General features: G+C 33.5%; 1 protein-coding gene across 1 annotated transcript in view; it reads left to right on the top strand.

Moving 5' to 3' along the window:
* LOC122520300 (cytoplasmic polyadenylation element-binding protein 2) overlaps positions 1-26,294 on the top strand; it is a 121,394-nt gene extending 95,100 nt beyond the window's left edge. The window contains exons 4-8 of the mRNA XM_043640417.1: positions 24,278-24,556; positions 24,710-24,822; positions 24,955-25,347; positions 25,487-25,597; positions 25,731-26,294. Of these exons, the coding sequence (XP_043496352.1) occupies positions 24,278-24,556; positions 24,710-24,822; positions 24,955-25,347; positions 25,487-25,597; positions 25,731-25,847 (1,013 nt within the window). The 3' untranslated portion in view covers positions 25,848-26,294. The remainder of the gene's footprint in view (positions 1-24,277; positions 24,557-24,709; positions 24,823-24,954; positions 25,348-25,486; positions 25,598-25,730) is intronic.
* Positions 26,295-26,718: the final 424 nt, after the last annotated feature.

The following is a 26,718-nucleotide window of genomic DNA, read 5'->3' as shown; positions in this document are numbered from 1 at the left end:
AAAACGAAATTATTTACGAGCTTTTAAGCACACCTAAACCACCCCCTACTCCCACCCCTTCTCCTCCTATCTCTCGGACATCGTTGTAATATATGAATAATCACGTAAATGTTAAATGGAGTGTACACAAAATATTGTTTATTCAAAAATTGAAGATAATCTCATGAAGCGTGATGAAAGATGGAGGGAAAAAATAAAGTTATAGCTATAGAATAATTATAAATTTAAATATTTTCGATAAAAATATATATATATATATATTGTTAATTGTAAGAAGTTCAATTAATTACTTAAGGAGCCTAGTCTGATATAAAAGTATTAAACAAATATTCGATATTTCTTTTCTTTTCTTTTTTTTTTATTTTGAGCATTTTACTCGTATATACTTCGAAGAAATGTATTCGAATATTTTCATTCTTTTGGCTTTGTCTGATCGACAATTTTTCTTTTTTTTATCCTGACTATCGCTAAAATGAGAAAAATAAAATGAAGAAACGACAAGAGACATTTCTGATTTTCCAACGAGTGACTCGTTATATTATTTTTTTTGTTCCCCTTCTATCTTTATTTATCACTTTATTCGAGAGTATATATTTGCATTATAAAATAAAAAAAAAAAAAGAAATCAAGAGTAGAGAAAGAAAAAGTGAATATAAATCGAGATCTAACGCGTATTTGTTTTAGGAAACAACGAATTACACGTTTGGTTGCACTCATGAATGAATAAACGTCCCTTAGGTTAGAACAGCAGCCGGTTTTCCAGCCCCCTTACGAATTGAACGATGTCTCTCGAAGATCCTATCGTAAATTTGGTTGGTAGGAGGAAGACAGCAAAGAGGTTATCTAAGAAACCCATTTGCATACGGCTCGTAAAAAATTTCGTGACCAGATGTCCGTTCTAACCCTCGAAAAATGAATCGAATCTAAGCCACACCTTTGTCCTTCAATTCGAATAACTCGCAAGGGTGTCTTTTCTTTCCACTCATTTTTCTCTCTCCCTCTCTCTCTCCTTCCCTTTGTCATTTCGTTCGATCAAATATTTGATCTCGAAGAAATAAAATTCATTTTTTTTTTTTTGTTTCAATTATCCTTGAAAAATCTTTTGTTATCGTTAAATTCATTGATTGTAAACGTTGATTAACGATAACTATTCTTAGCAAAATCTTTCGTGATTTAACTTAATCGATATTTAAATAAATTGTATTAACAAATGATTTCATCAGCCGAGTTGGTAACTCAATAAGATCATTGGGATTTTATCGTAATATCAAGTTGGATTAAATTGTCTCGAGACTCTAAGGTCTCTTAAATAAAATTACTAAATAATTTCCTCTTGGTAATCATTTATCCATAAGAGACCTTGAAAGTAATGGCATATAAATCTATCATCTCTCTCTCTGCTTGACGTCTAGTTTAATTTACAATCACGCGAGGTGATCGTAAGCTTTGAAAAATTATATATTTATTCTATACATAGTAAAGAATAACAGACATACGCACACACAACAAGTAAAATTCGATATTTAATTATAGGAAACAATAAAAAATTGATAAATCTCATAGAGAGCAAACGGGGAAATAATCAAATGTTATGACGTGCTGACCAAAACTTTAAACACGAAACAAAATAATAAATCCGATTGAAAAGTTCCAAAAGATATTCTTGGAAGATAAACTTTCGACTCGCTGACTCACGACTCAGCAGTGAAAAAAAAAGCAACAAAAAAAAAAATAAAAAAAGAAACGGGGAAGAAGCAAGAGTAGGATAGTTAAAAATTACTCTCTTCTCATTTTTTATTGATTAAGTTTGACGCAAGAAGGTACGTGACTAGGTATTTACCTAAATACACACACACACAGAGTTAGGTAGGGTAACTAGTAGTAGGTTTAATGGTATTGGTGAATAACGCAAAGGGGCCAGTTATTAATGAACTTGCGAGCGAACGAGGAGTTTGTCGGAACGAGGGTAACTCGGCATTGAGAGTGAAAGGGAGGAAGCTGTTACGGCTCCGTAGGTCGTTCGTCGTTCCGATGGAGGGTGAAACTCGTCGAGACAATTCCTCCTACGTATGAGACTGTTACCATCATATACACACGCATGTACATATGACACTCGCACACCAATAATATACTCCCGACTGACACCGGCTTTACTTACGAGAAATTACGTTCTTTACGATTTTCCTTTCAAAAATATGCTGACCCTCTTGTATCGTCGACTAGAGAACTCTGAGGGTTGGATCTTGATCACTTGTTTCATCTTTTCTAAAATAAGATAAGGGTAAGGTTGTTTCCTTTCTTTTTTGCATTTTTTTTTTGTTTTCTTCTCGAGTAACGTTAGATCAGCTGAATTTTAAAGTTTACGGGGAAACATCACGATGAATTTGTAGGTATTCATTCTTTACGACTATATTAATATATTTTTTCTCGTAAACAAATTTCGTTATGTAATATTTTTAATATATAAATAATAATTGAATAATCGCGTTTAGATAATATATATATCGTTATTAAAATCTAATATATAATATATATATATCGTATAAACCGCCTAGGACAAGCTCATAATCCCTGAAGGTCTGTCTCACTTTCCCTATCCTATAACATATGTATATAAGAATATTTCTAAAATATTCAATTCAATACAAACTTCGTCATTAAAAACACAACTACTGTTTATTATTTCTTAATAATACAATTAATAAATTAGATTCGTTAGGTGTAATAATCTTATTCAATTTTCAGCTACGAAATTAGCTTAATTGTTTTCTTAAACTAATTGTAAGTTTAAAAACTGATTGATCGTATAGATGATAGTTGAATCTATTACATTAAGATTATAGTTAGAAATATTATCCGATATTCTTTCTCGTCTTTTTCCTTCGAGGTCAGAGACCGAAGGTAAAATACGGTGTTCTCTATGTTTTATCGGCTTCCCTCGACAGGTTCTGCTAGCTTTATACGACGATAGGCTAACGATATCGAACCTGACTCGTGCAGCAAACGGACGACGTTCTTGCGTGATCCACGTGGCTCGTTTCAACTAAAGTCTAACATAAGAGTAAAGAACAAAAAGGGGGAGAAAATAAGGAATAGAAAAGAAAAATAAGTATAACAAAGAAAAAGAATAAAGGGAAGGAAGAAAGGGGTGTCTGCTTCCGTGAAAACTAATTTATCAAACTCGATACGAATAAAATCTGTGTCATATAAAATAAATCAATATTTAACAAGAACAAAAAATTAAACACGAATAGCATATTACACGAATATATTACAAACAAACAAACAAAAATCTATGTAATATAATTATTATATATTTAATATAATCATTTTTCTTATAAAAAATTCATTAAGTTAACAACTTACTTAGTTGAATCTCACCGTCACTTTTATTTACAAGAGCAAACAACCTGATGTTGACATAACTAATAGATTTTGGAACTAAGTGACACATAACTCAACCCTTATGAATCATTCTTTATACGTAGGGGGAACAAAATATCAATCATTCAATTTTTATTCTTTCACCGTCTCAATTGATAAATTTAGGAATCGGTAAAACCATTAAATCAATCACTCAATTAATAACAAGTCATTTTACTCTCACTTAATCACATTATACATACAATGAAATATATATATATATGAAATATAGGTTGCTTTAATCGATACTTATTGAATCGATATTTAATTACTTTACTGACCACCTTGATAAAAAGATTGATGCAAATTCATCGTACATAGCAATCATGTATCAAAATACCTATAAATAAAATAACAAATCCATATATCTATCTATCTACGTAAATACATAGAATATAGAATCTCTCTCTCTCTATATATATATATATAGAAATAGAAATAAAAAAAAAGGAAAATAGAGAGGAAAGAGAAATATGAAAGAAAGAAAATGTAATAGGACGATAGAACGACACGGGGTGGCTCGGAGGGTAGTTTCACCGTAACTGCCGGTGACGAAGGGTGTCCAGAAAAAAGGTCATTCACCTCCCGTGACGAGCACACGCATTTCCTCTAACACGTTCTCTGTCTCTATCTCTTTCTAACACACGTTTACATGCATGTGTATACATATTCTTTGAAAAGTACTACACCCGGGCGTCATATTTTGGTGGAGTTGGTCAAAAACTAACCCTTCTGTATAATACAACACACCGTAGAAGGAACTACCTTCAGTCAGCAATGTTTCTCTTACCCACACACATACACATACATATATAATATATACACACACACAAGCACGCGCGTATTTACTTCAATATCTAATGTAAGTTCACTGGCATTCTTCTTACCGTAGCACTTCCGTACACCCTCGGCCTTTTCCCTTTTTTTTTAATTTTTTTTTTATTCACATTGCACCCCTACGGCCATCTTTCTCGTCCTCTTCCTTCCTTCCTTCCTTCCTTTCTTTCTTTCTCTTTCTATTTTTTTTTCTTTATTTTTCTTTTTTGTTGATCCTTTTCCAGACGCGAATTTCGTTTCTTTTTCCTCACACATTTATTGCGACGGTTCCTACCACCCTTATACTTTAGTGTCAGCAAAAAGCTCTCTCTTTCTACTTACCTCTTACCCTCCGACCCCCTGCTTTTACTTCTACCTTTTTTGGTATCATACGAGGAGAGAACTGTTTTTAGGAAATTTGATGTTTCTTTAGGAAGTAGGAAATAAAGTAAGAAAAGAAAAAAGAACAAACTTAATCCTTACCCCTTTTCAAGATTGTTTTCTTTTCTTATTTTATAATGCAAACAATTTTTTTTTTTATTTGCGACACAATAAGACATATCAACATTATCTATAAAAATAATTTGTGAATTACATGAGTGATATTGATAAATATACAAATATTTTTTCGAACACGTGCAATAGATAAATTATCATAGTAATTTACGCAGACACCTAAATATATTATTTTTACGTCAATAAAAAACACGTGTATCAATTAAAGAAAAAAAACCATAAAAACTTAGGTAAAAACAAAAAAAGAACTGTAAATTATGAGTAATAATTGGCAAACACAAGGATGTGATTTCTATGTTTTGTAAAAGTTCATTGAGCTAACCTACTTTTCGAAATATTTGATTTACAAATAAAAGATTACACGTGTACATATACACTTTTTCAACCGAGTTTTTCTTTCCGCGCCCTTATTTAAGCAAGTATCTTCTATATCGGTATCTCGTTTCCGTGTTTAATCTTTTTCGTAGTTTACACGGTCTCGCATTACGTAGAAAGAAAAAGAAGAAAGAAAGAAAGAAAAAAAGGAAGGAAGGAAGGAAAGTAGGAAGAGAGAGGAAGGTATATAGGTCGTTCAATGTGTAATCGTTCAATACATCGAAAAGATTTAATCAAAAGTATGCGCACGTACGCATCTTATTGTATTATTCTCATAAATATCTTTCAATTTGCGTTGGTGGACATGCGCGTTGAAGATTTATTCCAAGAAGTTAAGCTAAAAATATGTATTTATAAATGAACTTACTTATAAGTATAACTATAGTTAGTATTCATATATGTATTACCTATGCATATACATTTATGTACTTACTTCTATATGTAACTCAATGCACACGGATGAAATATTAGAAGTTTTATTAAGAACGTGTCTCGTTTGCTCTGACGTAAGCCGCTTATGCGAGAACATTTCTGTGATCTCCATTTTCGCTTGCTGGATGATGTCGAAACTACTTATTCCTACGATCGATTACGCCTGCGTGTCGTTTTAATAAGGGCTCGATAGAAAAAAACCAAAAATATCATTCTTAGATATTATTATATTTCTTCGTTGGGATAATAAGTAGAAATTGTTCTAAATTGTTTCTTCAATAATTAATATTCGTCAATCGTTTGAGCTCCTGATAAATACAAGAAATAATACGTTGTTCGAGAACTAAGGTTTGTCTTTCCTTCCTTTTTTTTTTGTCCTACATTTACTACAGTAAGCGGATACGAAAGAAAATATTTGATTAAAAAACAATTAAACTGATACACAGTCGAAAAGTTTGGATGCAAGCTTGGGTACAATATGTACAAACTTATGAACAAAGATTTCATTTTATAAACATTCGTTTGTTCTTCCACGTGTTATGTATTATGATTTTTTTTATCAAATCTCTTAAATTTTGAAGATATAACATTGCAATATCTTAAGGGTTCAGTTTAGATTTTATATTTACAAGTGTTAAATCTTTTACTAATCTAAATGAACGAGATGACGATTAATAGATCGTTTATTTCTAATACAGTAAGAAAAACAAATTTTCTAGTCGACATATTTTTCATATTTTTAGTCGAAAGTGTATGCATATTACTTATACGAAAAGTGATCGTTCTTTTTCCTTACGTCAACGTAATCCGATCAATTTCGACCCTTCGAACATTTACACCCTTCGCAACGTCCGCACTTTTGTAGAAATTCGAATTTTGGTAATGACATACGTCACACGTGGATGATGACGAATTTGAAAAGAAACGAAAGGAAGAAGGAAGGAAGGAAAGAAAGAAATAAAGGGCTCGGAAAAATGATAAGGGTATTTTTTGCATCGTTGCACTCTATAGCAATCGATATTTTTTTTCTTTCTTTCTTTCTTTCGTTCTTACGCTTTATTTATTCGATCCGATATTTTTCTTCCTTTCTTTTTTTTCTTATATTATGTCGGATAAGAAGAAATTAAACGGTAGGGGACAAAACTCGCGGAGAACTCGAACTTCTTCTTCTTCTTCTTCTTCTTCTTCTTTTTCTTCTATCCTTATCCCTATTCTCGTGCAACACGAGCAGCGGCGATTTATTTCACCCCAGTTCGTTCGTTTATTCGTTCATTCGTCGTACCCTTCTTATTCAGTACGGTAGTACCTCTTTTCACGGTTAACTCGTCGTCCATTAATCGTCGTCGTGAGAATCGCGACGTTGACGAGTGGGTTCTCCGCGATTTTCCTCGAGTTTCTTTATTCTTTACCCCCCCCCCGCCCCCCTTCTTACCCCCGCTCTTTTTTTTTCTTTTCTTTTTATTTCTATCTTAACCTCGCGTATATTATTCTCTGCTCGCGCACGTATGTGTGTACCTTACGTTCGATCAGGTGTCAGCCATTTATTTTTCCCTCTTTTCTAATCAACCGATATCAATTCGAGAATCTTTTAAACGCAATAACGAGAAAATTCTTAGAAATACTATTTTTTAGCAGCGTACTTTGTTTTCCCAATTCGTAGATTATTCATTTCAAATTTTCTTTTTTCCTTTTACACCGTACAAATGTATTTAATTAAATGATTGATGATACTTCGTGTATAAGAAAATTAGTATACGAGGTTGGGTTGAAAAGTTTACAGTCTATTATTCTTTTCTAAAGATAAAAGCGAGTTTTAATAAAAAGAAACCAAAGAAAAAATCAATTTGTTCTATGATTAAGCTGAAAACTTTTCAATCCACCCACGTATACGTATACGCGTATATACGTATACTAGGCGAGACAAAAATTAATTAAAAGCAATTGAATTATCGAATTATTTGAAAAAGTATACATTCATAATTTCTATGACGCACGACTTCTGTTGTCTCACCGGATCACCTCCAGCATACACCTGAGATTGTCGTAACTTTAAAAATACATTACATAGGTATCCAGGTAACAAACGGGGGTTTTTCCTAGATAACGAATAATCAATGGGAATGTAAACAAGGAAAAAAGTCCGTGAGTCGCATATAATTGTTATTTAAAATAGAAAGGAAATCGTTTATCCTATCGTTGTTGTCTATCGTGTTAAATGCAATAAAACGTAGTTATTTATAAAACACTAAAATGACTACTGCTTTAAAGAAAAGACCGCTTAGTAGGATTGAAAACAACATCGAGTTGTTGTAATTCGATTAGCATCGAGAAAGTCGACTTGGAATGTTATACGGAGCACAAGGCATGTGTTCGAGAGACATGTGTAGCTTGCATACAGGTTGTACATTTATGCTATCAGAGCTTCACTCGCGATATACGCCTACGTTTATCGAAGGAGAACCTATATCAGCTACCTGCTTCGTTGTCGTCGTCATCGTTGTCCTCGTACAGACGATACAAAAAATATTCGCTCACCTTATTTTCTACATAATCTTTTTGTTTTTTTTTTTTATACAGATCCTCTTTAGACTCTACAATAACCATTCGTAATCCTCGAATGCAAATATTTATCATTCAAATGAAAATATACACTTTTATATCAAAGATGTTCGAAAAAGGACTATGAAAAATCAGGTTGAAACACTCTAACAGAAATGAAAACTTCTGAACTCGTGTATACGCACACGTATACACATAAACATACGTATATACATATGTATGTGTATATACGTGTTGCGTACCTTTTCTACATGCAACGCAAGCGAATAGCAGACGCGGTGGTTCGCAGAGAGGGTCGAAGGGGTGAAAGAGAAGGAGGAGGAGGATGGCGAGAGTTGGCGAGGAGGGTCTTGCGGGGAGGTTAAAGCTACCTGTAATATTGATCCATACCGAGCGTCCCTCCTCTCAGCTTTCTCTGTATATCTTCGTGTGCCTCCGAGTTCGAAAGAGGGATGTTCCATAACTGTCGGTGGCCACTGAAACGAAAACATCGTCCTTGCGATAATATCACTTTCTTCAAATTCACTAACTGTCTCCTTTTCCGCATTCTTTTCTCTTTATATATATATATATGTTTCCTCATATTCGTTCAATACTTGATTCTCTTTCAAAGAAATTGTGGCAAAGATTTAGGGGTGAATAATAGAGGGATGAAACAGAGAAGACCGTGGATCAGCTTAATGTATCACAGGAAATATCCTATTTGGAACGTCCTATAAAACATTTTACCAAATTAACTCTGTTCATTCTCTTCTAGTAATTCTCTTAAATCGTTTAATTTTGATCTGACAATGAGTAAAATTAACGAATTTGAAAATCAAATGTGGAACTTTATCGAACGACCAGGAACGTGTCAAATACTAATATGTAAAATGAAAAATTGAACGTAATACATTCCGTCAACACATTATTCTAAAAGTATGGTATAATGTATTATACATTTGTAATATTTTGATTTTGTATATTTCGTATTCATATTTCAAAGCTTATTCCATTAAATACCTTTTCAAATTCCAATTTAAAATCGTATTTAACTTGAACAAGAATAACGTCATCCATGTCTAGGTAAGAGGGGGGCACCCACGGAAATATACTCATCATCCAAATATGGGCATGACGATGGTGGCGACGAACGTATTAAAAAAAAAAAAAAAAAAAGATCCTACTACGTAATGAACGAACTTGAATCCTAAACTTGATCCGATCAGAAAAAAATGTGCGTGTCGAGAGAGTGAACGAAATATTCTTCGTTCTTATTTACTTATTTCCCCCCCCCCCCAAAAAAAAAAAAAAGAAAAAAGAAAAAGAAAAAGAAAACGAAAAGAAATTAAATAACAAAGAAAGAGAAGAAGAAATCGATTACATCGAGAGAGAGAGAGAAAAAAATCCTCGGGATACCGAGAATACAAGAGGAAAATAATTTAGTCGTTCGATCGGCGCAAGTCTTTCGCGTTCTTACTTACAACACCGGAGCATTGCGATCGATACAGCCCGCAGAGTTCATCCGTTACGAAAATGGATACACCAGCAGCAAGCAAGCAAGCAAGCAAGCACACACCATACCACACACCACACCACACCACATAACCAACACGTAAAACTCCTACTTCGCTACGATCCGTACAACCTATAGACTCCAATTGGTATATATTAGCATACAATGTTTGCATCACGTCTTCTTTCTCTCTCTACCTCTATCTCTATCTCTATTTCTATCCCTTTCCTTCCTACTCTCGTATATACACACACATACACACACACACATATCCAGGTATTCAGTCATCTTTTCTTTTATCCAAGGACACACAGTTGACACATATGGAAGAACGTTTAGAATTTACTATAGAGTCTCGACGAATCAACTTCTGTTACTGGTGTTGCTGAAATGTTGCTTTGAGAAATTTTTATATTTCCCCTTTTTTGTTTAAATACGCGTGTATTGTATGACGACGTACGTGTCTTCTTTTATATCTCTCTCTCTCTCTCTCTCTTCTTTTTTCTTTCATTTATTTGTACTTATGTATTTTTTCTTCTCTTCCTTTTTATTACCAACTTCGTGCATCCTATTTCTATTTGTCTATTTCGCCATTTAATTTTTCTCCATCTATACAACTATCTTTCTTTCTCTATTTTCTTGTATTTTTATTTATCATCTTTTTTACCCCCCCTCTCTCTCTCTTCTTCTTCTTTTTCGTATCTCTCCGTAGTAAGTCCACGTGGAAATTCCTACGGCAGCAGAAAGGCAAGTATATAACCCCACGAGCGTCGAAACGGCGCTCTTGCGGGCAATTACGTTTGACGGGAAGAGCATCTCTCGCTCGTTTAACTCGGTACCTCATTAATTTAAAGCGAGTTTACTCGCAAGTAGTATACCGCATCCGTACCAGCAAGAAAGATATCCTGTATTCCTCCTACAACGATGCTTTAATCGTACACGAAACGTAAGGCCATGGACATCGTTATGAAATAATTTTCTGATGAATATTTCTCTATCCCCTTTTTGACGATATATCTTTTGATCATATTTTTATCCAATTTTATGACATATTAGTAATTATCCTTAGATTTATAGTTTTTGATTATATGATAATTACATTTGTATTGTACGTGAACGAGTTGATAAATTTGGAAGCTAACGTAGAAATAATTCTTTATCGCCTAACTTATTTATATTTATAAATATAAATAAAAGTTTGTTTTATATGGAGACTCGAAATTTTATAAAAATCCTTGTGTATTAATAACCCCTGGGTATAACACGGTCATTGAGTTCCTAAAAAAATATAAACCATAAAAACAGGATCAAATTAATAAAGTTTACAGAAGTATATTATTTTACTTTAATAAATAAAAAAAAATATGTTTACTGGAACAATCAATAACACACACAATCAAATGCATTATACATTTCGTATTTATATGCAAACCCCTATTTGCTCACTGAACGCCATCGAATAACAACGTATGAAGAAAAATAAAAGAACTTTTTTATTCTTTTCTGTCCAAATAACAATGTGTCAAAATACACACTCACAATATACATCAGATATATTTGCTATCTCACGTATACTTATTTACATAACGGGATTTACTACGAACGACGATTTGCAATGGTCGTTTAATTCTACGGACTTGAACTACCCCATCGAATCGTAGTTAAACTTACATCCCCTTGAGAACGATATTCCAATTGCATCTCAATAGTACCTACGATGTTTTATCATCCCGCTATTTCTTTGCATTTACTACCCTTATTTATCCTCTTTTGTATCACACCACGCAGCTTTTTAGAATTTGCTGAGTTGACCTTAAACTCGTGGCTACTTCATCGAGAGGTTCGGATTCTTCTTCTTGAACACTCGAATTTTTTAGAAATTTTTTTCTACAAAAATCTAAATATCTTTGATTGTTCGATATTTAACAAGCTGAGAAACGTAACATTTGTTTGAAATAAATTGTTTGATATTTGTCTATAACGTAGTATCTACGATAAAATTTGATGACATCGCGTGTATACAAAATTGCTCGTCTGCACACGCGCGCACACACAGTCACAATATTATTAATATACAATTTTATAGTCAACACTTACGAGGGTGAATTGAAAAGTTTGAAACCTCTCAAGAAGAAAGAAACGTTTATTCTTTTAAATAATAAAAATGAGTTTAAGACGAAACAAAAATTCTTTCCGCGTAAGACCGAAATCTTTTCAACCCACCCGCGTATATTTTAAATGAATAATTTTGTCTTTTACTCGTTCAACGCGAACACTCTTTAATTAATTGCGAATTCAATTCTAATCAATATTTTCATTATAGATAAGTAGAGAAATTTGTTGTGTAATTCATTTGAGAAAACTTATTTATCGTGTTGTTATTTTTTTTTTTTTTTTTATAACAATTTCACGCTGATTTCTCACGAAATCTTGACGCCAAGCGAAATCGTTTAAACACGCATCTAGGAAAGATTTTTATCGTTATCTGCTCATAGCAGCGCGTGCAACGAAAATGCGACTCTATCGCATGAGAACGCACCCTCCGGTTATGGCAAGGAGGGTCGGGTTATCCCATTTTAAGGGGGGAGATTAACCAAATAAACCGTAACGACCCTAATTCCAAATATATGTATCGGAAAATGGCTGTACATGCTCAAGAGATGCTAAGCTTACGTTAGATCGGATTAGTTTTCGACTCATTTAAGGATTCGTCACTTAAAATCATCAATTTCATCGAATCTATCGATAAACGTGCACGAAAAAAGTGACGCGTTTATTTTTTACTATGAATTTAATTAAACTTTATAAGGATACTTCTACGAAAAGAAACAAATAGTCAAATATCAAAATATTTTCTATAGCCCCGTGTTTTATTTTATTTTATTTTTTTTTATTTATTTTACTATCACTCACATTCCGTTTGTTCAATCAGTGATATTTTCATATTTATTTAATCAACTCGTTAAAGAAAATCATTCGAATCGTTACGTTTTTTAATGTAATTATTAATTAAATTAAATAGCAAAATGGAAACGTATTATATTTCAATTTGTTAATTGTGTTAATTTAACCCCGCTAAAAAGAAGGTTCATTTTCATACCATAACAAACATTTCTTTCATCATTGTGATTAAATCGATTGCGTTACTGTTAACTATCGTTATAACTTGTATTTGTAAATTCGTGAATTTTATAACAAGTATCTCACAAACAATTTCGAAAAGATTCGATGGAAAAAATAGTAAATCTAGTCTTGGAAGAAGGATAAGTACCTATCATGAATTCGAAAGGATCGTTTGTTAGTCGAGTCACGTGTCGATCTTTACGAGCAGGAGGAATCAAGGGCCCCCATAAAACGAGCCAATGTTTCTCGAGGAACTTTCCAAAATCTACCGACTTTTTCACAAGTCTGTTTGATCATCCTACACATAGAAAAAGAGAAAAAATATCTTCATTTTATGTTGGATACCAGCTCGGAAAAGTTATACGCTTAACAAGCTTGTTTAAAAGATTATGAAATAAAAAAAAAATAAATTAGCTTAAACTTCTTACAAATATCGCGATACTCTTAATCCTCTTACACACACGTGTAGACATATTTCAAATCTTCGTTCATTACAACTTAACAAAATTAACTGTTACTTTTATATCCAAAGATTAATGTTCTACTAATAATAAGCATAAGTCGTACAGAATAAAACGTAATTACACACTATGAGTCTAACATTACGTAACATCATTTTTGTTTAGACACGAAACAAATGTTAATTATAGAGAGTTGATTTACAACGAACTTACTCATCTATCGTAACTTATAGATATATCATAGTAGAATTAAGAATACAAACTTATGTTCTTTCATTTTATCTTATTTAATAAAAGGAGTATTAATTACAAAAAGAAGAAAAAACACGTATGAGAATATGTTGAAAAACCGATCGAAATATTTGACGAATAACTCTATCAATTAATAAATTAAAAATTTAATACGCCAACAAATATTTTTAAAAAGATCATACCACAGACAGAATTGATTCATCGAAGTGAAAAATCGTGCTATAGAAAAAAGCAAAGTTAGTTTGGATATTCGAGTTCGGCAATGTTCGAGTAACATCGAGTTGCACTCGCATTAGTCAGTGCAAGTTGAATCGATCGAAGTTTACAAAGTAGCAGGTGGAAGGAGTAGAAAGAGGAACAAATATATATAGAAAGAAGTTGAAGTAGAAGGAGAATGAGAGGACGGAGTAGTAGAGAGAGGGAGGGTGAGAGAGAAAGGAAAAGGTGCTACCCTGAATTAGAATTTGTCTCCCTTTTTTTCTTCCACCTTTTTTCTTTTTTTCTATCCTGAGGCATCCTCTTCATCCAGGACAATATCCTCTTACGATACCCTAGGGTCGGGAGGAAACGGCTTTTGCGTTGATTCTTGGAGATTCGAGGAGGCTGAAAATTGTGTTTCTTTACTAAAAGAGAAAAAAAGATAGAGAGAGAGAAAGAGAGAGAGAGAACGCGTTAGTGTAGTACGTCTTTGACTATCGAAACTCCTGTCGGAGTTTGTGGGTTGATTGATGGGAAATCGAGAGCTGGGATAAACCCCAGACCTAGACGTCTAATCGATACACTACTGGGAACTCAGCAACCCTCTCTATCTCTCTCTCTCTCTCTCTCTCTCTCTTCCATCGAAGTAAGCAATAGTCTTTCCTTCTTCACTTAAGCTGGCGTTAAAGCTTGGGTGATCGTAAAGATGGTAAATGTAGGGTAAGATAGACAGGGGAGAATTGTTGTTGGTGGTGCTGATGTGTTGTGTTTGTATTTGCTGTTTCTACTACTTCGAGTGTCCCACTTTCCACAAAAACGTTACTTGCTTCCAAAGATAGTTCTCCGTAACTCTCGCTAATGACTTCCCCAGCACGTAACTGTGATTATACTCAACGGTACTATTATTCCCACGGATTTTATCATTCCGAGTTATGACGGTCGTTTCGAAAAAATCGTTATCTCGTTGTATTCCGTAGACGACCGAGGCTATACCACACGCAACGCTTGGAAAAAAATTCGAAAAGTAATTGAATCCAATTTGGGGGTGGGGGAGGGGGGTTAGATGATTTTTCGATAATAACATTCATTCGATTTACCGCAAACCAACCACCTGACTTATTCTGGTTATTATTATTTCGATTAGATTTCAAGGCGAGCACATTAGCCCGACCTATTTTATATTTTACTAACAAACGAACGAAAACGAATATTAGCCTACTTTAATTTATAAATAAATGTTCGCGAGAGCACCGAGAAACAAGGATGTTTGTCGTTTGTTTACGGCACAACGAAATCGTTCTCGCATGTGCGCGAAATAATAAACGGTTTCATCGATGTCGTCGTCGTCGTCGTGTCGAATGTGTTTGCTTTTTCTCTATTTTTTTCTCCTCCTCCTCCTCCTCCTATCTCTCTTCCACCCTTTCATTCTCTTTCTCTTTCTCTCTTCTTTCTATTATGCTTTTATTTGAAACATCCAATCAACTGGGCTATTCATCTCTTTCTCTCTCTTTCTCTCTATTTTTCATTACGAACGTTCGATGAACAAAATTTTCTATTTTTTCTTTCTCTCAAATTTGTTTGTACAAAATTCATAAGTTAAAAAGTTCGAAAACGATTGCCGATTTCCGTACGAATCAAATAGGGTGTACCGATAAATTTAGAAATGATTTATCTTTAATATTTTACATGATGTCCTGTAACTCCTGTGATACAAACGAGCATATGAAAAACTATTGTTTATTATATTCGAAGCAGTATAAATTACATATAAAGTCATTTTAAATGAAAAGTATAATTACTAAGTTTAAACAGAACGTAAATAAGTTGTTGGTATAAAAATAAAAAAATAACACGGTAAAAAACCATCGCACCAAAGGCATTAATTTCGTCTCTTACACAAATATCCTGTATTTTGTTTTTTTCTCATATCCAAAGATTTACGTAACGAATCTGAACCTTTTGCCGATGACAGCGTATGCACAATACATATGATACGAAACGGACGTTTCTAAAGTTTTACGAGCATTAAGTAACAAGGCATCGAGTTTCAAGGTTCGCGCGTGTCGACGTTAAAAAGATTGAAGGAAAAAGAAGTGTAGGAAGAGGGTGTGTAAAGTGGGGGATAGTATTCTTTAAGCCACGTCTACACGCCTAGTGATATCACTTTCACTCTCGTCTTTCCTCTCATCTCCTCTCCTCTCCTCTCTTCTCCTTTTCTTTCGTAGGGTCGTCTCATCGATAGTATCGATTCTCTCGAAACGATTTTAAGGAGATTCGACGAAGAGTAGGAAGACTTCCGTGGAATCTTCGATAGGCTTCATCGCCCTTGACAATTTGCAAATTAGATAAAGATGGAAACACGAAGAACGTGAGAAAGAGAGAGAGAAAGACAAACTAATTGATGAAAATTCGAGAAACCAGGAATGCTCGAAAAGCAGATTTCTCTCTCTCTCCTCTCTCTCTCTTTTTCCTGCTTTCACTCACAAGTAATCGATACCGCGACTTCGCAACCCTAAATTTCATTTTAGGGAATGGAATAAACGTTTGAATTTGATCCAAGTACTACTCAGTAGTACTCATCTCAGATAAACTATCTTCGTGTTAGATACTTTCTCATAAAATCTTTCTTATATAACTCACAGTTGAAGTCCATGGTAGTCGTTGGAAGTTCAAGAAAATATAGTCCATTAAGTTTAACATTTTATGAAATATGTATATATATATATATATATATATATATATATATATATATATAAATATGTATGAACACATCTTCCAAGCAAAAGTACGAAACTTTTTAACTTTGAAAAAGAACATTTTTCTAATCTAACTTATTAAACGATAAGTTGGTTATTAACATTTGAAAAATTTCAATTATAATTTTTACAATTAAATGCATAATATTTTAGTTTTCTTTGAAAATAACGTTCATTTTAATTGCGTGAAATATTCTGCGCGAAATTTAAGAGAAGATAAAAAAAAAAAACACACACACGGGATGAAATGTGATAAAAATGTATTTATTATAAATAATTATCGAACTTTTTTTTCCACAGTGACATATTATCGATGTTATTACGTCTTGATGATGATTGAATTATGCAGTTGTAAACTTTTTTCAACGGAAGACCGTAATCGAAAACAACGACAACGACCGATGACCGGTTATGGATGAGAAGACTTAACGTATATCACACGTAAATACCGATATATTCGTAGTCAGGATGCGTGAACGAGTCGATGTTATTCGTACTCGTCCAAAGATTTTACCTTCCACGCATAGTAATTTCAGACATAGTTCGCTCGATTGATTTCAAATTCACGCGTATACGGATACTGGAAGAATATAAGCGTAGTCGCGTTATTGGTCTGTGTACGCCATCGAATTATTCCTTGCGAGCTGCGTTTATGTAACGGTGCTTCTGAAGATGATACTTAGACCATTATGTAAGAAGAGGGTAAAAGAGAGAGAGAGAGAGAGACGAAACATGGACGACGCATATAAAAGTTCGTTTTACTGCTCGCCAAGATTATTCTTACACTTGCGATAAAAAGGATTTACCATTTTTTTTAATTATTTCTTTTTTTGTTTTTTGTTATCTTCGTTTACCAAATTAATAATAATAAGTAATAGATGAGCATTAAGTTGACCGAATAATTTCTTACCTTTTTATTTTTTTTATTTTCTTTTTTCTTTAGTCTTACCTGCACTATATATATATTTTGTTCTTTTTAATGTTTTTGTTCCGAATAATATCAGCTTTATTAACTTTTTCTAGATTCTATGATAATCATTAAAATAACATTAAATCCCTTGAGTGTCAAAGAAATTTTTTACTCCGATCGTAATCAGTTGTATGTAGTCCAACGCGTGGCAAGGACAGGAACGTAACAAAAATAGGCGCGTATCGTAATAAAATGTCATATCATTTCTCTAACCTACTACGTTTTTATCTGTAACTGTTCATAATCTAACATGATATTCGATATTATTCGCATTTCTCTATTAAATATCTTGATAATAATACTACGAATAATCGATCAGTTTAACGCGATAATATTTAATCATTTTAATTGATTCGAATTAATCGTTCATCACACAAATCGTGTATTATTATTTAATAAACTTAAACATTTATCAATGAGAAATAAATTACATTAAAATGTAAAATATATCGTATGAAATATATTAACAGAGATATATCAACGATAATTGAATAGATTTTATTTCTACATAATCGGAAACAATTCTCAATCGCGAATAGATTTTACGAATATTCTCTTTCGCAAAGTAATAAAGCGAATTGTAATACAACGGACAGCTAACCATCCATAATTTGGTCGGACTCGTTGTTGTCGTATTACCCGACGGTAAATCATCATCGTTAAAGTTTGATTCGTCTGTTTGCTTTAGCGAACGCTTCCTCTTTTTATACTTTACTTTACTTTACTTTACTTTACTTTACTAACATTAACTACCTCTTTCCGTGCGACTGTAGCCGTTAATTTATTATTTTTTGTCTCTTACTTTCTCTATCCTTTTTTTTCTCTTCTACATTTCTATTTTTTCTATTTGAGATTCACCGACCAAACGAATCCTAGTTTTCGTTGTCCCTTATTCTTGTTCTAGCAATGCGACAGAAAGTGGCACAAATGGTTCAATTCACCCTCCGGTTAGTTTTCCTTCTCATTTATTCTTTTCTTTTTCTTTTTCTTTTTTTTTTTCTATTTCTATTTCTTTCTTTCTCTCTTGTAGCAATCACATCAAATGCACGTCATCATCGTTGAGATCCCCAACTAGTCCTAGCTTATTCCATTCCCTTCTCAACAGTTTCCTCTTTCTTTTTTTTCTTTCTTTTCTTTCTTTCTTTCTTCCTCTTCCTGTTCCTCTTCCTCCACCTACTCTTCTTTTAGTTTGAAACATTGAAAGGTAGAAACGGTCTGATTGCACGAAGGAGACGGAAGTGATTTTTAGCATACAGATTTGTGATAATAAGGAAGAGCTTTGAGTGAACGGAATATGTCCTCGCTAGTATATTGCACAACATGCACTGCACTTTTTTTTTCTTGTGAAAGATTGGAAAGAGAAAAAGAAATCAAGAGACAGTACACTATCGGGTGTGTTATCAAATATCGCAATGATATTTGCTTTTTATTCTTTCCTCGCAAATAATAAACGTTTAAATAAAATTCATTTCTTTACATGAAATTATTATATACATTTTCGTAATGATCGATCTATTTTTCTTTTCTCTCATCAATTATAAATAATATTAAATTTATAATAGTGAATTGAATAATAAATATAATACAAAATAATCTATTTATAAAACAAAAATTAATTGTTGCGATAACGATTAACGATGCCGATTGATTATAGGCATCGAACCACGTGCGTTATCTTGTTCAACGATGATTAAAAGAGTGTCTTGACTCAAAGATAATAAAAAGTTATCAATTGCTTAACAGTGTTTCTTACATTACTTACATCGATCGAAACTTAAACGCACACATTAATGCAAAATATAAAGTATAATTGATATAAATTTAAAATTTGTTATTTGGATTGAAACGAGTAGAATTAAAATTTGTCTATTAATTTTTTTTTTTTCTATTTAAAGAAGAAAAAAAACATTTCTTTCATTTAAGGTCATCTCAAGATAAGAATAAAGATGACCGTGTCTGTTGTAATTTTTGTTGTTTTCTTTTTCTTTTAACAGTTAGATAAAACATACAATTCAATTTAGGATCAATATTTAAATAATAATAATAATATAATAATATTTAAATTTATACGTATATCTGCAATATAATCAACTCGAATCCATTTACATTCACTTCATTCCAACGCCCACGTATGATTCTTGACATTGCATTTATTACTTGACGCGATTTTTCGAGGTTTAAATCAGTTTTCAATAAGTCATCTCATCGTTGTCCTATTGACCTATATACCATCTCGTATATATATATATATACATATATACGATATGTACAATACATAAAGAGAGAAAAATAAAAAGAAAGAGAGAGAAAGGAAACTCTGACGTAACTACGATTTTACGACGGGATCGTGAAACGGTGATAATATGAAGTCGTTGATTATCGAAATCCACTCACATCAGACGATCGTCGCGACGCCATTGATTCTATGCACCTACCTTTATTACCATCGTATATCAATCCATCAAGCCTTTAAACAATAATTCTCGAACATCGTTAATGTCCACTTTATGAGATATTAGATAGATTTCATATTACCGCATAAACATTTCCAAAGTAAAAAATCATTCGCCAATTCCTAACCTATTTTGTTTCGAACCGTGTCCTACCACAAAATCATTAAAATTTCGATAAATTATATAACGGTAAACGAAGTTCTTTAAAACATTAATAAACATTCCAACAATAACAGCCATGGAAATATAATTGATTTTAATCCGACTAGAAGAATTTATCTTTGATGTTTATTAAAATGTGAATTTTGTATAATATTTTTGACAAAAATGCTGATTGAATTACGAATGTCAATAATGTATTCAATATCCACTTACCAACCCTCCCCACCCCGCCCCTTCTTTTTTAAATATTGAAATTAGCCCTAGATGGAGCATACATCCCACGTTGACAAAACCACACTGACCTACTAGGCCAGTCAACGCGGGCCAAAAACTGACCTTTTAGCTGATCGCTTCAAAATTTGACCTAAGGGTAAGTTGACGACGCTGAATCGAATGGTGCTAATTATAATAAGGTCAGCAACCGGCATCTTGGGGAAAAAGGGTAAAAAAGGGTAAAATATAGCCTTATCTTAGAATCTAGGCATTTAATCGAAAAAAGTTTCAAACAAAAGTTGTAGAGAATTGAAAAATACTAAAAAAATGTTCTATGAGTTATCTTCGTATTTTCAAAAATAAGCGCATAAAATTGGATTGAAGATGGGAAAAAAATTGTAAGAGTGGGAGAAAGCAAGCTTATCCCTCCGTCGCGTTTTACACGCGAGCGAGCTAGTGTGCGTGCGAGCGTCCGTGTGCACTAATACACAAACGAAGGATCTTCGGCAATTTCGGGACTCTCGGTCTTGAATGAAAGTGCGAGTGAGAGAACAAACCAATACTTCTCTCTTTTTATTTATCATGCGATAACGAGTATTATTGTCCTTGGCCATCGATTGTTGAGCCTTCTGATATTTCTCTTTTTATATTTTTTCTTTCGGTAGCAAGAATTTTACGTCTTGGCCATCGAGCGACGAGCGTTTTGTATACGAGTGCGAGTGAGAAAGAAAACCGATATTTCTCTCTTTCTATTTTTTCTTTCGGTAGCGAGAATTTTTCGTTTTGGCCATCGTGCGTCGAGCGTTCTATATCTATATATATCGGCGTATAAGCGCGGCACTTTTAAATCGAATCTTGATGCTTATGGCACGCCGTTTCTTTATTTATTGTCAAAAATAATGAACCTTGAGTAAAAAAAAAATAATTCATTTTAACAGAAACTATTATTATTTAGTTGAGAGTAAAAATAATGAATTAATTTTGTGTCTCGCCATAAAATTAATTAGAATAATAATTGATATAAATTCTTTGCCTCACAAAAATTTATTTGTATATCAAATTGAATACGTATTCTCTTTAAGACGAAATTTAAAATTTAAATATTTTCCTATTAAATTATGTATTTTATAAAATTTTAAATTACTGACTTTTTGTCTCGTAAAAATTTATTAGTGTATCAAATTAAATACATATTTGAAAAAGAAGAATTTTATATCCACACATAAAATTAATTCAAGATATATATGAAAGGATATTCTAAAACGTGGAATTTATTTTTTGTCTATACATAATTTTAATTCATTTTTATTATGTTATAAGAAAACAGTAATGCATTCTGATTCATCTTCGAAGTCTTAAGAATTGTACGAAAAAAATTGAGCAATTATCAATTGGTGCGTTAGCGTAAGTAGTAACGTCTTCGCTTCTCGCGCTGGGTATTAACGTTCGATTCTTCGTGGGGGAATTATTTTTTTTATAAGTTTTTCTATCCTTAACAAGGAGACGATCAGTGAGTCTCACCTCAGATTTTTTTCAAATTTTGCACTAACGATATAAATTTTATTAAGAAATCAACATTATTACGCGAGTAATAAAATTACCAATTATAAATAAAATAATATCCAATAAATAACAAAAATTAATTTTTAACGTGCCGAAACGATACATTTTTTAGGATGATATTTACAGGATGAATTTGTAATTTAAGTAATAAACTTCGTTTATTTGTGCAGGATGTAAAAAAATTTATTGCTTTGAATTTTTTTGTAATAATTTTAATTTTTTTTTCTATATATAATTAGAAATTAGGAAATGTAAAAATAATTTATATAACCTAAGAATAGAAAAACTTATAAAAAAAATAATTCCCCCACGAAGAATCGAACGTTAATACCCAGCGCGAGAAGCGAAGACGTTACTACTTACGCTAACGCACCAATTGATAATTGCTCAATTTTTTTCGTACAATTCTTAAGACTTCGAAGATGAATCAGAATGCATTACTGTTTTCTTATAACATAATAAAAATGAATTAAAATTATGTATAGACAAAAAATAAATTCCACGTTTCTAGAATATCCTTTCATATATATCTTGAATTAATTTTATGTGTGGATATAAAATTCTTCTTTTTCAAATATGTATTTAATTTGATACACTAATAAATTTTTACGAGACAAAAAGTCAGTAATTTAAAATTTTATAAAATACATAATTTAATAGGAAAATTATTTAAATTTTAAATTTCGTCTTAAAGAGAATACGTATTCAATTTGATATACAAATAAATTTTTGTGAGGCAAAGAATTTATATCAATTATTATTCTAATTAATTTTATGGCGAGACACAAAATTAATTCATTATTTTTACTCTCAACTAAATAATAATAGTTTCTGTTAAAATGAATTATTTTTTTTTTACTCAAGGTTCATTATTTTTGACAATAAATAAAGAAACGGCGTGCCATAAGCATCAAGATTCGATTTAAAAGTGCCGCGCTTATACGCCGATATATATAGATATATAGAACGCTCGACGCACGATGGCCAAAACGAAAAATTCTCGCTACCGAAAGAAAAAATAGAAAGAGAGAAATATCGGTTTTCTTTCTCACTCGCACTCGTATACAAAACGCTCGTCGCTCGATGGCCAAGACGTAAAATTCTTGCTACCGAAAGAAAAAATATAAAAAGAGAAATATCAGAAGGCTCAACAATCGATGGCCAAGGACAATAATACTCGTTATCGCATGATAAATAAAAAGAGAGAAGTATTGGTTTGTTCTCTCACTCGCACTTTCATTCAAGACCGAGAGTCCCGAAATTGCCGAAGATCCTTCGTTTGTGTATTAGTGCACACGGACGCTCGCACGCACACTAGCTCGCTCGCGTGTAAAACGCGACGGAGGGATAAGCTTGCTTTCTCCCACTCTTACAATTTTTTTCCCATCTTCAATCCAATTTTATGCGCTTATTTTTGAAAATACGAAGATAACTCATAGAACATTTTTTAGTATTTTTCAATTCTCTACAACTTTTGTTTGAAACTTTTTTCGATTAAATGCCTAGATTCTAAGATAAGGCTATATTTTACCCTTTTTTACCCTTTTTCCCCAAGATGCCGGTTGCTGACCTTATTATAATTAGCACCATTCGATTCAGCGTCGTCAACTTACCCTTAGGTCAAATTTTGAAGCGATCAGCTAAAAGGTCAGTTTTTGGCCCGCGTTGACTGGCCTATACGCTTTCCTTTGTCATGTGTCTGTGCCCATATCTAATGAAAAAAAAAATATATATATATATATACATATATAATAAAAAAAAAAAAGAAAAACGAGAAGAAAGAGAAGGAAGACGCTACGAAACGAGCAAAGACAAATTAGTCTCATTCCACTGTTTCGTAAACGTACCTCATCGATCCCTTCCACTCGGTTGTATCGCGACCTCATTACCTGTTTCTTATTTTTCCTTAACAACAGAAAGAAACAACAAGCGGAGTTCGCCTTTTGTACGCGTTATTTCTATTTAGTTTATTACATATCGGGGTGATACGATTGAAAATAAAAAGGGGGATCTCTTCTTAGTTCCTTCAAAATGGCGACGTTTATTAGGAGAGCCATTTTTCCTGCAAAAAAACGATACAGTAAGTCCCACCACTACTTCCTTCCTTTCTTTCTTTCTTTCTTTCTTTCTTTCTTTTTTGTTTTGTTTTATCTTTCCTCTTCCTTTATTATTTCGTCTCTTTTCACCATCCATATATTTGTACAATGAATGAAACAAAATTACGATTTTTTTCTTTACACGTCTTCCGACCTAACCTAAATTTACAACTTTACTCCGATTTGGGTAAACTCGAATTTAGAAATAAAAGAAAGTAAAACAACAAAATGGTATTTTTATTTACGATCAAATAATATTCAGCTTATATCAATTAAGATATTATCAATTTAATATCTTTCCCTTAAAAAGAAACATGAAGACTATAATATAATCATGTTCTCTAATTTTAAGGAAAGCAATTGAAATGATTCCTAGTGTATCCAATTTAACGTTTAAATTTCTGTTGGGAACAGGCAAATCTCCGTTCTTCCCGAGTCTCGATGAACCAACCGGTACTCTCTTGGAAGATCCAAACGCACCTAGTCAACTCGATGGTGTTGGAGTCGGTGTTGGCGTTGGTGTTGGTGTAGGAGTTGGTGTCGGTGTCGGTGTCGGAGGTGGAATAACTGCTTCCCAAGCGGCACCGCTTTCTTCACCGAGTCGTAGCAGTCCTCACAGTCAGGGTAGCGAGACCGGAGAACGTTTCTCTAGGAAAGTCTTCGTTGGTGGCCTGCCACCGGATATTGACGAAGGTTAGTAAGAGAAAATATAAAAAAATAAAAGAAGAAGGATTAAGACTGATCCTAGCAGGATAAAAATTGCAACGTTTATTGACGTATAAAATAGATCGTAATGTTTTCTCTTATCCAATAGTTTGTCACGTTTTTCTTATGAAACACTTTTAGACGAAATCACAGCCAGTTTCCGTCGTTTCGGACCCCTAGTCGTCGATTGGCCGCACAAAGCAGAGAGCAAGTCATACTTTCCACCTAAAGGTTACGCTTTCCTGCTTTTTCAGGTATATTTATACGTCATCTTAATATTATTAATAATAATAATAATAATAACAATAATAATAATAAAAGACAAGAGGTATAAGTCTTAAACAAGGAACATATTCTTGTAAACGTCAAGTTGAATTTAATTTTAGGACGAAGGCTCGGTACAGCAGTTGATAGATGCCTGCATCCAAGACGAGGACAAGCTCTATCTCTGTGTGAGCTCGCCGACGATCAAAGACAAGCCGGTACAAATAAGACCATGGCGGTTGAGCGACGCGGATTTCGTCTTGGACGCCTCGATGCCTCTCGATCCACGAAAGACTGTCTTCGTTGGTGGCGTCCCACGACCGCTAAAGGCCGCTGAACTCGCTATGATCATGGATCGACTTTACGGAGGTGTTTGCTATGCTGGCATCGATACCGATCCCGAATTAAAGTATCCTAAGGGTGCCGGTAGAGTCGCTTTCAGCAATCAGCAAAGTTACATCGCTGCGATATCAGCTAGATTCGTACAACTCCAACACGGTGACATCGACAAAAGGGTTAGTCGTTTGATTACACAAATAACAAAAAAACGTTTCCAACTTTGGAAATCAATTTATTGATCAAAGAATCAAGATTCATCTCTATTTTGCTTTACGTTATTTTTAATCAATCGTATGGTTTTTTTTGTATGATCAGGTCGAGGTAAAACCGTACGTTTTGGATGATCAGATGTGCGACGAGTGTCAAGGTCAACGTTGTGGCGGCAAATTCGCACCCTTTTTCTGCGCTAACGTAACGTGCTTACAGGTATATTATTTTAATATATTATCTATATATTAAAAATAATCTAATATATATTATATATATTATATATCATATTATATACATCATTCATTCATTCATATTTGCTAGATAATAATTCATTGTTCTTTCTTCGTAGTACTATTGCGAGCACTGTTGGGCGACGATTCATTCTCGACCAGGTCGAGAATTTCACAAACCTCTGGTGAAGGAAGGTGCGGATCGGCCTCGACCCGTACCTTTTCGTTGGTGTTAACCCCCGCTGCGCTGTCCCTAATTGTCTCGCAGCCCTAGCTAATTAACTACCACTTCTACGAAAACCCACCCAAACCCCCTTCCCTAATACAATCCAAGGATCCACACTTCCCTTATTACTTACCTACAGCAACAGCAGTTTCGATCATCAACTTAACTTCTCCAACAAGATCCACCAAAACCACCACCACCACCACCACCACCATTACTACCACCACCCACCGTTACTACAGTTCGATCGTCACTACTATCACTACTCCACTGCTACCACTATTGCTACTATTACTACTACTAACTACTACTACTACTCTACTACTACTACTACTACTACTACTGCTACTACTACTACTACTACTATTACTACTACTATTACTACTACTACTACCACAACTACTATTCTACTACATCTTAAAATACTACTCCACTGCTACTTCAAGTACTTCAAGAAGAACGAGGAACGAAGAGAAGATGAAGGAAATCGTCGCTGTCTAATAACCGATGCCTCTTCCGGCGTTGCTTCCGACCTCTGACACCTCGCTGCACGTCTACTCTACGCATGGCGAACTAAACCAACCAGGTTCTTTGTTGCACTTTGTCCTGGAAAATAAGGAGAACTTTCGTCGGACAAAGCAATTCGTCGCAAACAAAACATCATCTACGTGGGACGGGGACGTGACTGGATAGAATATAAGTTAGCGAGCGAGTAAGAGAAAGAGAGTGAACGAAAGAGAGAGAGGGAGAGGGAGAGGGAGAGAGAGTGAGGGATTGTGAATTTTTCAGTGTATTCGATAGCTCATATGTATAATCCAGTTTTCACTGTAAAATGCAAACTTGTTCTGTCCGAAGATCGAGTATCGTAGTTGTCGCTTTCG

The sequence above is a fragment of the Polistes fuscatus genome, unplaced genomic scaffold (genome assembly GCF_010416935.1).
Source record: "Polistes fuscatus isolate 324 unplaced genomic scaffold, CU_Pfus_HIC Scaffold3, whole genome shotgun sequence".
In the NCBI taxonomy this organism is placed as follows: Eukaryota; Metazoa; Arthropoda; class Insecta; order Hymenoptera; family Vespidae; genus Polistes; species Polistes fuscatus.
Note: the sequence above shows the minus strand (reverse complement) of the source record. Positions and strands in the feature narration are given on the sequence as shown.